This window comes from Ursus arctos, unplaced genomic scaffold, assembly GCF_023065955.2.
Source record: "Ursus arctos isolate Adak ecotype North America unplaced genomic scaffold, UrsArc2.0 scaffold_21, whole genome shotgun sequence".
Taxonomy (NCBI): domain Eukaryota; kingdom Metazoa; phylum Chordata; class Mammalia; order Carnivora; family Ursidae; genus Ursus; species Ursus arctos.
The window spans coordinates 20,345,527-20,361,662 of NW_026622886.1; the positions used below are offsets into that span (position 1 = coordinate 20,345,527).

Sequence of the window (16,136 nt, forward strand, 5' to 3'; positions counted from 1 at the left end):
ACCTCCTCTTCCCTGAATACATGCTTGTTGAATAAAAAGGGATAGAGCGCAATAAAGAGGTCCATTGCCAAAGGTGTGTCTTTGGTGTAGGGCAAAATGGGGCAATTGTCTTTACTGATTTTTTTTTTTTTAAGATTTTATTTATTTGACAGAGAGAGACAGAGAGAGAGAGAACACAAGCAGGGGGAGTGGGAGAGGGAGAAGCAGGCTTCCGGCTGAGCAGGGAGCCCGATGTGGGCTCAATCCCAGGACCCTGGGATCATGATCTGAGCTGAAGGCAGGTACTTAATGACTGAGCCACCTAGGTGCCCCTGTCTTTACTGATTTTGAAACCACTCCATTGTGTAGAAGCATTTGGTCAGCTGTTGTGTTGGGGCTTTCCTTCAAGGTTTCTGTAGCCTGGTCTGGAATAGCGTGGTGGCTCCACTTGTTGTCTGTCTTTATCGCCTTTCCCAAATCCCTGGGGTCCTGCTTTCTGGTGACACCATATGGTAGGATGAAGAGTAGCAGCACCAGATTCTGAAATCCCATGTGGACAGGTGACCAGCTCAGTCATATTGGAAGTTTTACTAATAAGGTGTCAACATTGCGCAGTGGGTCTCTTACTTTTATTTTCATAGAGAAGATCAGCCTTCTGAGAGAGCAGGGCTGTCTGGACTAAGGAGCTTAAAAGGCTCACAGCATGAGGATATTGAAATTGCTTCCTTGCAGAGTTTAAATCTACTTTTTTTTTTTCCATCCATAACCTCTCGCTCCTTGAGACTGAGACCGAGCTTAAATGTAAAAATGAAGCTGCTTGGTTACTCATATGACAGGAATCATTTCATGGATCCACGGAGCCCAGAAATATTTGAAGTAAGGCTTTTAAACCATTTTTTAAAATTTACAACCCATTCTAAATGTAAGCAGAACATGCATCGAATTGGTTGTCACCAATAGAAACAAAATGACTCCATTCGGTTTTGACCTAGTCAGATGTAGATTTTCAGTAGTCACCAAGAAGGTTCTGTGTTTGTGGTCAGGGACAGAGAAAAGACAATGGTCACAGCTTGTTACAAAACAAACACAAAACCTCCACAGGGTTTCTCATGTTACAAGAGCAAATAGGAAAGGAGCCCCAACTGGGGATTGTAGCACTAAGTGTTAAGTTGGGTAAACACTAAAGAAACTGGAGAATGTTCTGGGTCTCTTTACCTTCTTTTAAATGTAAGAAGCCAGTGAAGGAAGTGGCAGCTGAACAGAATACGGGACTGTTGTTCACCGACTCACCCCACAGGTAATAGAGAATTAAATAAATCAAAGTTCCATGGTGACAGAGTCCTTTTCATGGATGCATTTATAATTGGCCTGACCTGACATTTTAAGACTGATTACTTTTGTGAGGAAACCATGATGAGAAGACATGATGTGCCTGTGTTTCAGAGGTGGAGGGGAGGAAGCAAGGTCATAAACAGATATTTCGTTAACAAAAAAAAAAAAATAAGGCATTTAGTGTTGCTAAATGACCAAGGTCATAAAGGGTAGTAAACATAGCAAAAGCAAAGTGGAGAATGTGTGGTATTAGTGAGCTAACCCCATTGCAACACTCAACGCAATTTGGTGGTAAGGAACTTCTGGTAAGTTCCTCATTTAGTAAGTTGTCACAGTGTATTTTGAATAGATTCACAATAATGTCTGTGTGTGTGTATGCATGCGTGCGGGTGTGTGCGTGCTTAAGTGGGTAAGACATTGGTAAATGAGTTTCATAAATAAATGTACTGCTTGCCTGAGGCATTAAAGTTTAAAATAAAATACTGTCTTCACTCTTGTTTCTGGCATGAATAAATATCTTAACTTTTGTCAATTTCCATCAAAAGTTAAGTGTCACTATTTGACAATGTCTAGCAGAATTGAAATTTACATATCCTTGGACTCTGCAATTCTACTTTAAGGCATTGATTCATAGTTCTGTCCATACATATGTGCGAAAATATGTTTGTGGGAGCCAAAAAATTGGAAACCACTTATTTGTCTATAAGTAGGGGGCTGGGTAAATTTTGGGACATCCATACAATGAAATATATAGTTCAGCTGTTGAAATGAAAGAGGTAAATCTAACTGTATGGATTTATAGTAGATTCTGCAACACCCTGTTCAGTTTCAGGAATAGAGAAGGATGTGTAAGGAAAGGTGGTGTGCATATAGGCATATAGGCTTGTACGTACATAGAATATTTCTGGAAGGATACCTAAGAAATCTAATGCTGAATGCCTCTATGGAAAAGACTGGGCTTGAGAGGTGGGTGGAAATTTACTTTCTACCTCCAAACTGTTTTTGCACTGTGAAATTTTTATTGGCCCATGTACACAAATCATTTTTCAAAAAATAATTTGAATGGAAATGCCTTTTATTTTTTTAACCAATTAATTAAGGTTTTGCTGCTGGTGGGATCCTTGCCCAATGAAATAGATTAAAATCTATGGTCTGATTCACAGACTAAAAATGGCTTAAAACACTACAGAAGAAGGCATCTTTCAGTTAACTGTATATTTGGGGAGAGTATTTCAGTAACTAATGAATAATAAAGAACACTGGTTTGGGCTGCTATGTTTATGCTGACAGCTAGGAATCCTAGAGAGAGCTGTGTAGGAAGCCCAGAGCGTCTCCCCAGGAAGTCAGGCAAAGGCCTCATGCTGAAGAGTCACCCTGACTTACAGCCTGCAAAACATTAATTAAAGCCTACTAACTTCTCCTATATGCCAATTCCATACCTCTCAAAGAGTAGTCATTGCCATTTCTTTGCTTGTGGATGAATGAAGAATGCTTGGGAAATTAAACACCCACTGGTTTCTTTACATTAACTAATACCCGGCTCACTCCCAGGAGCTGATAAACTTGGTGGCCTTTAGAAACCAGTCACGTGACAGCAACCTGGCAACCTCCCTCTGAAGTTGGGCTCCTGGGCAGAGAAGTGGTTAAGTACAGGAGAATGGCCAGTACACGTTTTTCTGTGAGACCCACAGTTGAATCAACTCTCGGTGCTTTGGGGAACGTTTCCGACAGTATGTTCTTCACTTAACCTTTAATAGCTTGTGGTGTCTCTTGTAATGTTAGGTTTATTGTTAACACTTCATCTGTCTTTGTCTTCTCTCTTCTCAAACAGACTGTGGGCTCCTTCAGTGCTAGACTGCTGTCTTCATTCATTCATTTGTTCATTGATGAGCGAATACTGAATGGGTAGCTAGCGTATGTGCACACTTGGCTAAGGCCTGGGGATGCAAGGGTGAATGAGACCTTCCTTGCCTTCAGGGCACTCACAGCCTACTCTTCACAGTCTCATAGTCTTATTCAGACTTCCATCTCCCAAAATCATTGACACAGAAGGGGCTCAAAAAGGTGCTTAATAAATGTTGGTGGGTGGAGAAATTACTCTAGCTACGAACCCAGAACTGTGCCATGATATGGTGGGTGTGCATTAAATTTTTCTGAGGAGGGGCGCCTGGGTGGCTCAGTCCATTAAGTGTCTGCCTTCGGCTCAGGTCATGATCCCAGAGTTCTGGGATGGAGCCCCAGGTTGTGTTCTCTGCTCAGCGGGGAGCCTCTTCTCCCTCTTCTCTGCCTGCCACTCCCCCTGCTTGTGTGCACGTGCTCTCTCTCTGTCAAATAAAAAAATAAAAATCTTTAAAAAAATTTGTTTTTCTGAGGAACTTTCAGTAAATCTCCAGGCAGTTTCTTGAGACATCTTCAATACTAGCATTTAGAAGTGAAATTTCTTCCTTAGATCAGATGTTTCTAGTCCTGGGAATGGACTCTTTTAGGGTTGACGGTGAGGACAACAATTATTCTGGCCCAACAATAGCCAGGGCTGTACTCCTTACACTATTCACACAGACAAATGCTACTCACTAGCAAAGGACACTGGAAGAGAGAAGGCAGTCAGGGAAGCTCACATTTCCTGAGCGTCACACAGCCTGAAACTCCACACGCTTTATTTCAGTTAGTGAACAACCACCCGAGGAACATAATGATGCTGACGTGGGAGAAAAAGAAATGAGCATTTTGGGTATTGGCTTGGTGTTAGTAGGAGGCAGATATAATTGTATATATGTATGCATGCATCCATATGCATTTATCATTTAAAATTAAGTATTTACCAAGCATTCTTCTAGGTGCTAGGTGCCTAAAGAGGTATAAACCATAGTCTGTGCCCTCAAGGAGGTAAATGATATAAAGAAAGGCATCCAAAGTTAAATAACCACATGAAAATTATATAACAGTAACAGGGTTTCAGAGCTGGCTGGATCCATAGTGAAAATGTAATCCAGATTTTCCTAAAATGGTATGTGTACCTCATTGGTAGCATGCAAGATGGCTTGGATATTATATGAGCATTTTAAAGTTTTGTTAAGTAGTTACTTTAACATGCATTAGAAAAATCTATAACTAGCATATCAAACCCTTGCATATATGGATATTACCGCTTACTGCACAGCTACGAGTGAAAGTGAGTTGATTTAAAGATTATCTAAAGGAAAATATCAAGTAGGTATGTGCAAAGAGGTGGTTCAGGCAAATGGTAATAATTCTGCTGGTGTTATGTGAAAGATCTGAGTTTGGAAAATGCAGACCAAGTCCGGTCTCTGGGATGCAGTGAGGTTAAGTGAGTTCTCCAAGGTCAGGAAGCCAATGGAACACATAGAGCGGAACCTGGTCACCTGACTGGTCCTCTGCCCCCACATCCTCATTCAGTCACTACTTCCTGTTTTGCAGATGAGGAAACTGCAGCCTGAAATAAGCAGTCCTCTCTTTAAAATGCACCAACTCGTATGAGAATCTGACTATAAATAGGAAGGAGGGGCTTCTGGGTGGCTCAGGCAGTTAATCGTTGGAGTCTTGGTTTCAGCTCAGGTCATCATCTCAGGGTTGTGGGATCCAGCCCTGCATCGGGCTCCACCCTCAGCCAGGAGTCTGCTCAGGATTCTCTGTCTCCCTTTCCCCTCCCCCTCTCAAATAAATAAATAAATAAATCTTTTTTTAAAAAAGTAGAAAGGGTAGAGTTGGCCTAAAGAAAAATCAGTTAGGGGTGCCTGGGTGGCTCAGTCGTTAAGCATCTGCCTTTGGCACACATCATGATCCCAGCGTTCTGGGATCGAGCCCCGCATGGGGCTCCCTGCTCAGCGGGAAGCCTGCTTCTCCCTCTCCCACTCCCCCTGCTTGTGTTCCCTCTCTCGCTGCCTCTCTCTCTGTCAAATAAATAAATAAAATCTTAAAAAAAAATAAAAAGAAAAATCAAAGTTAATATTTATAGTTTGTTTATTATGCATGCTAGTATTATAAAAATTTTATACATACTAATTTATGTTAATCCCCAAACCATGCATCTTTTCGTGAGGAAATTAAGGAACAAGATCAAATAACTTTCCTAAGATTTGAACATGCAGAGCTGGGATTTGAATCCAGGCAGTCCAGCTCCAGAATTTGTTCTCTTGGACACTGTACACACAGCTCACCAATAATAAGAGAAGGCGTGAAACAGGCAACCTGTCTCCTGGTAAAACTGGAGGGAATCTGCTCCGACAATATTCCTCCCCTTGTGCGCTCTGGTTCCACACTCCCCCATTAGCCTATTGTTTGTTTCTTGGAAGGCATCGTTTTCTCAAACTATTGCTTTTTAATGCGAAAAAACTCCTGAGAGGAATTGGTGATTACCAAAAGCAACCCTGTTATAAGAATCATTTGTTAGGTTACCATGATAACAACGATAAAGAAATAGTTCCACTCCCAAAGGGAGGAGAGGGGGAGTCATGGGAGGTGAATGGAGGGAAGGATGATTCAGGGACACAGCAGGGCTAAGAGTTACGCAGGAGAAAAGGCCCATGTAGGACGAGCCCAGTGTGCTCCAGGGGGCCACCAGGTGTTGTGAAAGCCCTGCCTGGTGTCCAGCACTTGGCACAGCACCTGGCACACAGCAGGTGCTCACCAGCTTTATGGAGTGAATGGAAGCCTGGATGGAAACAGAAGCCAAGCAGGGAGGCAGGCATGAGTACAGTGATTGGAGGTGAGAGGGCATCAGACAAGCAGCCGACCTACTTTACCACGGCTCCAGGTGAGCGGAGGAGGAGGGCACAGTGCCAGATCTCCAACCACCGGACAAAAGAGCTGTGAGCAAACCATTCAGCAGTGCTCCCGAGTGCTCCCGAGGTAACTAGGACTTCCTTACTTTGGGGAACTCTGTTTCCTTGTCGTCACCTCCCAGAGCAGCCCCCGTTCAACCTTCTGGCCTCGACGCCCTCAGATGAAAACCCCCAGCCTCCCTCCCTGTAGGGTGCTGTGTGGTAGGCCCGAGGCCTCTGGGGACCACAGCCAGCTTCCGTGGCGCCCGTGCCAGGGGTGGTAGTTTTCTCTACCTCGCTGGCAGGTGCTGACAGCTGAGCCACTCCACGCACCTTTGGGGCAAAGAACTGCCGGAAACCAGGACCAAGTTCATAGCCTGAAAATTCTTCCAGCGACTCTGAGGAGAGACCTGGAAGGGCCCGATCGTGCATTACATAAGCCGAGTGTTCGCAGCGCCCCGCTGATGCACAGGGCCGGGTGCCTCCCGGAATTGCGCAACGCTGACGCAGAGGCCCTCGCTAAGTGTTGCAACATGACTCCACGTCTTTATCAAAAATGTGAAGCATCCACCCAGCACACACTTAGAAAACACTAAAGCTCTTCCCCACCAGGTGGTTAAGGCTGCTTGATCTGGCTGACAGGAGAGAAGCGGCGCAGGGGGGCATGACTTACTGTAGCTCTTGGCCCAGGGAGCTGAACACTCAGTACCTTGTACCCCACTAGCCTTGGGCAGCGTAGGCCTCTGATAAAATGTACTTTTTGTTTGTTTGTTTTTCCTGGCAGCCTCATTTTGGGTTATAAATGGCTCATTATTTCCATCCCATAGATCTGTTCTTGCCGCTCTTACGTTCTCTTCTTGCTCTCTGAAATAACCAAGAGATTGGTAAAATCATCGCTGACGAACCCTGCTTCTTCTGACCTTGAGCAGAGGCCGAATTTCCACATCGCTCATGCCATCTACGCTTGCTGCCCCGTGGGAGAGATTGGCTGGAAAGGACCCCCGAAAGCAGGGGATCTAATTCTATTTACACTAAGGCACTCAGTGCCCTTAAATGCCAGGAAGTGGCATGGACTTTCGCTTGCTCCAGTCCTGCAACCTTTTCAGAGGACTATTGGGCAATCGTCAGAGGTTATAAAGTTGGAACAGCATTCCCTTTGGATAGGTCGTTTTTCCCTGCAGGACAGCTTGGAGGCAAATTTTATGAAGTATCAAGTAGCTGACTGAAAGCAGTATAAATAACGAAGGAGCATATGACAAAACCCAGAGGAGTGGAACGTGCTTACCGCAGGCGGAATATGTACGTGGAACGCGTTTAAGGTATCAGCACCTGCGTGGAGATGTGCGCCCAGTGACCATCCAGGAAAGGCATTGAACCACGGAAGTGGTTATTCAGAGTCAATCTTAGAAAAATTATTTTATCCTTACTTTTGAAAGATTGCTGAGCACACAAGGAAGGGACCTGCAGATAGGTTGGATGTGCTTAATGGTCATCAAGCACTAGAGACTGACCTTTATAAAACATCCTAGGTCCAGGTCAGAGCCAGGGAAGAGCATGGAAGCATGGTTTATAGTGGGGATGAGCTGTAAGCGGTTACCATTTGGCAAAAGGAACCCCCAAGTGAGAATTTTTGGAGGGAAACATGGAGAGAATTTTAATTTGGTTTTGTTTTCTTTCATTGTTCCCTATCTTTGTTTTGGGATGCACCACAGTGTAAACTGTGTTTTAATGAGACTGATCAGGCCACAGCTGATTGAGTTATGAGAGGCCATTGAGCTTTCCAAAGCCAGTTTCCTAAACCAGCAGCTTTGTTAGACCTGTCCTCACTGGCTAGAGCTGTTGATGTTCTGTAAGATAATCTTGTGTTCTTACAGTGGTGGGAGGAAGTTCTGGAAAGAAAGGGTGTAAGTTTTATGTAGAATGGAATTTATTGAACATTTCCACTCAGAGACAACAAATTTCAAAGGCATCCCTGATCCTGTCTGCAACTGAGGCTTCCTGTATCCCTTACAAGGGAAGACTTCTGCTTCATCAGGATCTAAATTGCTATTTTGAAGGGTAGCAGTATTGTTAGTGTCAGACTTCTTTGAAAAAGACAACAGCCCCCAGAATATATCAGTTCTTATGTTTATTAAAAATCATACTTCATGGGGCACCTGGCCTGGCTCAGTCAGAAGAGTGTGTGACCCTTGATCAGGGTCATGAGTTCAAGCCTCAATTTGGGTGTAAAGAGTACTAAAATTAAAAATTAAAAAATCAGGGGCGCCTGGGTGGCTCAGTTGTTAAGCGTCTGCTTTCGGCTCAGGGCGTGATCCCGGCGTTCTGGGATCGAGCCCCGCATCGGGCTCCTCCACTGGGAGCCTGCTTCTTCCTCTCCCACTCCCCCTGCTTGTGTTCCCTCTCTTGCTGGCTGTCTCTCTCTCTGTCAAATAAATAAATAAAATCTTAAAAAAATTAAAAAATTAAAAATCATACTTTGTGTCAAAACTGGGACAAAAAGGGCCAGATATTTTCAGAGGCCAGAGTGACCATGAGGTGATGCAGTCAAGAAATGCTTCATGGAGGGTGTGGGGCATGGATGAGACCCTGTCCTTTCCCCAGACTCACCTTCACTCCTACAAAGACTGTTAGCTCCCTACATGATATTTACTTTCTATTTCTTCCTTAATAAAATGACTCCAATGTGGCAATGTGCCTGGCTAAGAGACTACATTTCCCAGCCTCCCTTGCAGTGGGGATGGCCAGTGTGATCTAAGGAAATGTTGTTAGATGGGCAGGATTGCCAGACAAAATGCAGGATGCCCAGGTTAAATTCGAATTCCAGATAAATAAAGAATAATTTTTAATATAAGTATATTCACATAATGTATAGCAATTTTATTGACCAAAGCTGGCAACTCTGTGGGTGGATGCTCCTTTTGTCTTTTCTCCCCTTTCTCTTCTTTCCCGGGACATGGATGGGATGGCTGGGATTTCAGCCGCCATGTTGGATCATGAGGCTAAGCATGGCAAAGAGAAAAACAGAACTTAGGTCTCTGATGATCACATACCTTCAGACTTTCTTTAAATGTGAGAATAAACCACTGATTTGCTTTAGCCACTCCTAGTATCTGTTATTTGCATCCAATTGCTATTCCTAACTAACACAGTCAAAATAAGAAGTGCACTATTATTTTGGGTAATTAGTTAAGTCTGTTTACCATGTGTCATCTTTGCCTTTGCCTTTAATGTAACATGAACCACCCCACTTTTACTTACTGTATTCTTTAAGGACCTGAAGAGGGCTGGATGGTCTTCCCTGTACCCTTTGAAATAATAGTCCTTAGCATGAGTTTTTACACTGTGTTATTGCCTGACTTTTTTCAAACAGCCTTTAGGTACTTTGAATAATTGCTTTAGATAAGTAATAATAATAGTATTTCTAACATGGAGCAGTTCTTATGTGCACAAAGCCTGGGCCTGAAAAGTCAAGTCCCGTGAAATGAGGCTCTAAAACCGCAGAGCCATCCTCCCAAACAGGAAAAGTCACAATTCCGTTTTAGTAGTTCCACTTTGAGAAAGTTCTCTTTTATATTAAATCTTCACTAGCCCTCTATCGACAGCTTTCCTTACGTGCTGGACAGATTAGCCAGGGATCGTCATGTGCCCGGGGGAAGCTAATTTGCCAAGCTCCACCAGTAATTCAGGAATGATGTAAAAACTGCATGCCCTTGGCTTTGTGAGCGAGTCGACTGCCCTGAATGCCCACTGTGAGGCATTTTGGAAAACAGAGGGGGTCACAGAATTGGCCTCTTTGAATGTAACCGTAAGCTACCTGGCTTAGTCCAGGTGATCATGCAGAGCAAAAGAAGTTCCTTGGGCTGTGAACTGTATAAATACTTGCCCTCCCCCTTTCCCCGTGGAATCTTTCAAAGGTTAAGTAATAAATAGTAAATAATCAACTAAGATTTTTCAGATTGGCTACATTTACTGTTCCCTGAAAAAAAATTTTTCCCCATGAAGATGAAGCAACTTTGGAATGAGAGCAATATTTCCTTCTAGGCGTCCCCGCTTCAAACATTCAGAGAACAAGATCAGGCCTGGCCTGGCTGGCAGAGACTGCCCGGAGCAGACAGCGAGACTAGTCCTGTGGGGTGGGGGGGGGGAGAATCTAACAGAGGGAGGGGATGAAAACTCCCATGCACTTTTTTTTTTTTTAAAGATTATTTATTTATTTGACAGAGACAGTCAGTGAGAGAGGGAACACAGCAGGGGGAGTGGGAGAGGAAGAAACAGGCTCCTAGCGGAGGAGCCTGATGTGGGGCTCAATCCCAGAACTCTGGGATCACGCCCTGAGCAGAAGGCAGACGCTTAACGACTGTGCCACCCAGGCGCCCCCCCCATGCACTTTCTAAGTTCCCCCATATGCCTCTCAGCAACGTTCATCAGCAAGAAAGGGGTGAGCAGAGACTTGTCCCTCGTCCATCACTGGGGGTAAAGAAAGTCTGGAAATCAACCTCTGAATGTGAGTTATGTTACTATATATGTGTGTGTGTGTGTGTATATATATATTTTGTGTGTGTGTGTCTGTATATGTTATATATATAACATATCTATATATAACATACTATATATGTCTATATATATAGTTACATTATATAGTTTACACAAAGGAACAAGTGATACACAAATGAAGAGAGATTGACCTGGAAGATCTGACCTTGGTGTCTGGTGACAGACCATGATGTCATGATGACCTGACTCAGAAGAAATGACAGATGAGCCCATTTGTACCCGTCTACTCCAGATGCAAATAAAAGTTGGACTCCTGTGAGTTGGGAAAACAGAAAATGAATCTGTTTATTGGTATTATCTTCACAATGTTCATAGAAAAAGCACTTACTTCTTTTGTCCAGGCTATGCTAATTATAGTTACATTGAATATCCATTCCGCAAACATTTATTGAGTACCGACCACGTGCCAGGCACTGCACTAGGTGCTGTTGACAGCGTTGACAGCGAAAAGGTTAATGATGCCTTTGAATTTCACAAGTAGGTTAGAATTTTATAAGGTCCCTCCATTCCCTGCTCACAGCAAGAGCACACCAGAGTAGCCACCTTCCTTGTACTATGATCTCTTAGGATGATGACAATTGTTGTTCAGAACAAAAGTATGTATAACACTTTAATTCGCATATTTGTCATTTTCCCCTTTTCTTTTAATAGCCTTATTATAAGCCCTGTGGTAAAATTTAGGATTTTTTCTCTGCTACTAAATAATAACAACTTTGGCCAAGTTCTTCCATTTTTCTGGCTCTAAATTTAAACATTTAGAAAATGAGATGGTAGGAAGCAGGACTAGGTTGATTTAATGACTAAGTTTAGGATATGCAGTATGAGGAGGTTAAAAGAGACGGCTACTTACTAACCACTTACAAACTGTAGTCACTTAAACCTCTTAAAGTCTCAGTTTCCTTATCTGAGAAATGGGAATAATGTGCTATTTGTTGTGAGGGTGAAATGGATTAATGGACACTGCTGGTTCAGTGCAGAGCATAGCAGAAATTCCCTAGTAGAGGTAGCTATTTGTATTCTACTCAAAAACTATTTGAATCTTACCTGTTGTATTGTATGTATGCATGAATGTATGTATGCATGTATGTGTCTAATCTCCCATTTACCCTTGCTCTGTCATTACAGATCTCCTGGTAAGCTATTGGTTGAGGGACCTCGATGTATTGGGGCACAAACACGTAATGGATTCTTGCCTTTTTTCCCAGTCAGTACTTTTAATGGTGCTATGTCTAATCCTATTTCTATCCCTCAAGAATATCTAGGGCGAGTTGTAGAAATTTGCAGTTTTTAAAAGTTAGGTCCAGATAGTTTGACTTTTATTCTGATCTACAGCTTTTCTCCTCCCTCCAGCCTTTCCTGAGCTCAGGCTCCTCCAGAGTGTGGGGCAGGGAGGGGGAAGGGCAGGGCCTGGCACCTCTGAACTGCCCACGTGTGTCTGTGGTTCTCTCGCCACTGTTGGTCTGTGTCTTGGGCTAACGTGCTGGCATGTTGGTCCCCTTGTGTGGTCGGGAGCCCAAGGGCTGTTGGCACACTGTGGGATCTGGAAGGCCCTTGTGGGGCTCCTGACTGTATAGTTTGGTGACCTGGCTGACCTGGCCCTTGGTCCTATCCCTCAGCTCCTACCATGGTTGTTGCCCTCCTTGCTCTGCCTGTTAGACCATGACTCTTGTTTCTCCAGCATCTAGAGACTTGTCTCTACACTTGTGCATAATTTCACTGGTATTTGAACTGTGTTCCAAGAATGCAATTTTCGCCCTTTAGATGCTTAGAGCTCCCTTGGGTGTCTACTTCTGGCTGAGACACAGTATAATTAAATAATGGCATGAGGGGCTGCATTGTCTTCTTGATTTAATCCCAGTGATTTACTTGTCTTTTCATTAGTTCAGATTCAAAGTCCTTTATTAAAAACAAGGTAGTTCGTGTAGTGACCACTTTGTTTATATATATAATTTTTCTATATTATTTATTATTGATTTTCTATATTATTAATATAATTCATGAATGTTAACATATATTATTAAGTACTTATACTTCCATCAGAGAAGGAATTGTTTAACACATTTTAAATGTGTTAAACATTATTGACTATATATTATATATAATATGTTTATTATATATTATATAGAATATTTTATATTTATATATAATGCATATATGCATGTTTATATATTCATAAGATTTACATATTTATATATTCAAAAGGTCATTTTCCCTCAAAACTTGTTAAAGGAAAGAGCACCTGCTGTGAAGAAGAACCTAGTTGTTCATCTCACTGTTTCTCTATTTTAAATGTATGTTCCAGAAAAATGATGTAACCCTTCCCGAAATACTCTAGTACTTTAAAAAATTTTTTTAATAACAATATAACTTGCATACAGTACACAAATTTTAAGTGTTCAGCTTAATGGAATTCAATATATGTATCCATCCATGTACTGTTCAGTACATACATTTGAAGTATTTTCTTTTGTACACACAGCTATCCCTTTCTTGTGTTTATTTTCATTTCTACTCTTCAACTGTCTGATTTAAAAAAAAAAAAAAAGCCACGAAGAGCAAAGGGTGAGAATAAAGAGAATGAATATTGATTGAATGCGACCCTGTGGCAGTCATCCTTTCTTGGCTCCTTACACAGACGATCCAGTTTATTACTTAGAAAAATAAAATCTTTAAAAAAAATAATAATAATACTTAGACAAATACAATGGGGTCTATCATGTTATCCCCATTTTAAAGATGAAGAAATTGGGCCTCAGAGTGGCTAAGTAATTTGTCTATGGTCTTATAGTTAGACAGAATTTGAAACTAGATCTTTGACACCAAAGTTTTTTTTTTTCCTTTTAAACCGTTACCAAGAAGCCATGATATAATTATCTCTTAACTTGGGTTTCCCTGAAAGCTGAACCTGAGATATTTTATTTGAAAAGTGATCCCAGAGAGGAGTAGGGAACAAGGGATGTGAGACAGGGAAGGAGGGAAAATCATTACAAGAATGAGTTATTGGTTTGGCCACTGTCGCAGACAACTTCTATTCTGTATCACTGGAATCTTCTCGGAAGCCTTCTGTGTCTCAAAAATGCCTGCCCGGGGCGCCTGGATTGTGCAGTTGGCTAAGCGTCAGCCTCTTGGTTTCAGCTCAGGTCGTGATCTCAGGGTAGTGAGTTTGAGCCCCGCATCAGGCTCGGCCTCAGCATGGAGTCTGCTTGGGATTCTCTCTCCCTCTCCCTCTGCTCCTCCCGCTTGTGCTCTCTCTCTCTCTCTTTCTCTCTCTCTCTGTAAAATAAATAAATCTTTAAAAAAAAAAAAAATCTCCCTGGAAGACAAAAGAGGGAAGTACGTATTCATTAGCTTCTGTTATCTATTGGTCAAGGGTGGTCCCATGGCATTAACAATCCTCTCTTACTTCTAGGTTGTAATGTGTTAGTGTTAAGCAGGTTCCCCTAGATATAATTCAACTTGCATAAAGAATACTTGGGAGGGGATGCAAAAAGCATGTGAGGGGGCCCAGGGAAGACACTATCAGATTCCACCCATGGAAAAAGACCATATGGAACTTAGAGCCACAGCAGGGCCTGCAGTGGGAGATAGGGCTGAGAGGTTGTTAAGTGATGGGTGACGGGTAGCCAATACACATACCAAGAATGTTTTGATAGTATACACCCAGATTGGGAAAGAGTTTTCTACTAACATACCTCTTCTCATTGCAGAGATTTCAACCTAAACCCAGGCCTGTTCTTCTGCTGAAGTTCATGTCCAGGCATGTTTAGAAAATTAATGGAGCAGATCTGATTGAGTCTATTTCTATGCACCAATATGCATGAGTTCTTTGCTCTTTTCCTGAAGGAAGGGGAAGATATTTTTATGTATAAGACCCTTGAAACAGATGTGAGAGAGACAGAAGGAACTAGGTGGTAGCTATCCCACAACAGGGTCTGAACTCTATGGCAAAAGGGCTCAGGCCTAAAGGACAGGGTCTGATTTAGGAGGGAGTCAATACCTTGATACTCAGTAGAACAAACTCTTTAAAGGCCCTGGTGACAGGGTGTGATAACGAAGTAGGGGAGTTGGGCATACTTCCCACTTCTGCATGGCTCTGCAGGGAAGATCAAATGTTTACAGTGCAATAAACACAGTTTGGGTGCTTCCAAGAATGCCGTTCCGTGTGGCCCAATTACTTCGTATATTTAGGGACTGAGGAAGTCTTTTTTAGGGATATTAGTAGTGGTCATAATTGGGGTGGGATGCAGAGTCTGAACCAACCTCCAGAGATAGCACAGGGGTGGTCCAACCAGTGGGCAATGGGAAGAAAGCTCGACAAGTGAGTAGAGTTCAGTATCCAGCTGCAGACAGCTTTTGTACAGGTAGCTGTTGAATGAAAGAGTGGAGACTAGTCATGGGAACTTAGGGGATTATACCAGGAGAGAATAAAATAATATCCCAGGCACAGAGGAAATAGTATATAGAGTAGGAATCCAAGATGTAGCTTAGGAAGGCATGGGGAGGAGCCAAATAGAATCCCAAATGGATGTAATTCTGAGGCAACTGCGGCTGAATTCAGTGACTGAAAATGGCAAGTCTTGAGACTGACTGGCCTAAGTTTCCATTTAGTTCCTCTTCCTGGGATATGTCTGAGAGCCTGGAGTGAGGTAAAGAGTCTGTTTACTAGCTAAACAGGCAAGTGGACGCCAGGGCAGTGAGTCAAGCAGGTCTTCACTGTTAAATTATCAATAGGCTCTGTGTGTCTGAATCACAACAAGGAAGCAAGGCCCAAGTGGTCAAAGCCTATTTACAACAGGCCTTAGAAGACTTTTGTTGTTTTTGTCTGTCTAGTACTTCTCTTCTGCCAACAGAACTACTTTTTTAATGAGAACCCCCAGCCCCACAAATTCCAGAGAAGTGTGTGACCTCAGCCCAGTCAATCAGCATGCTTCATTCCCTGGGCTTGGGAATACGCAGGAAACCTAGAAGGACCTATTAGATTCTTCCTTGAGATGTGATATTTAGGAGCTTAGGGAGAGAGTCTTGGGATCACAGGCTGCAAAGATGTTGTAAACTAGGGGCACCTGGGTGGCTCAGTCGGTTAAGTGTCTGACTCTTGATTTCAGCTCAAGTCTTGATTTCAGGATCTCAGGGTCATGAGTGCAAGCCCTGCGTTGGGCTCTGAGCTGGGCGTGGAGACTACTTAAAAAAAAAAAAAAAGATGTTGTAGACTAGAGTTGCTTTCTGTCCAGTTTCCTTGATGCATGGGGAAAGTCATCTGCTTTAAGGGAGAATGAGTCCTACATTAAGAGAGAATCAGAAATGAAGAGAGATGAGAGATGGCTCCTAAAGACATTACTTGGACCCTGAATCCAGCCATGCCTGAAGCAAAAGCCATCCCTACTCTTTTGTGGGCCAGTAAATTCTCTTTTACATAAGCCAGTTTCAAGCCAATTTCAGTTGGGGTTCTGTCATTTGCCATGTAAGGAAACCAGACATTTGTTTATTTAT

General features: G+C 42.7%; 1 protein-coding gene across 4 annotated transcripts in view; it reads left to right on the forward strand.

The window, feature by feature from the left end:
- EEA1 (early endosome antigen 1) overlaps nt 1-16,136 on the forward strand; it is a 474,430-nt gene that overhangs the window by 206,377 nt on the left and 251,917 nt on the right. Inside the window, exon 1 of one of the 4 annotated variants that reach the window (XM_044384537.3) lies at nt 10,580-10,596. The exons of the other annotated variants lie outside the window; for them this stretch is intronic. Within the exon in view, the coding sequence (XP_044240472.1) occupies nt 10,595-10,596 (2 nt within the window). The 5' untranslated portion in view covers nt 10,580-10,594. Of the gene's footprint in view, nt 1-10,579; nt 10,597-16,136 lie in introns of those variants that run through there. 4 annotated transcript variants of the gene reach the window in all.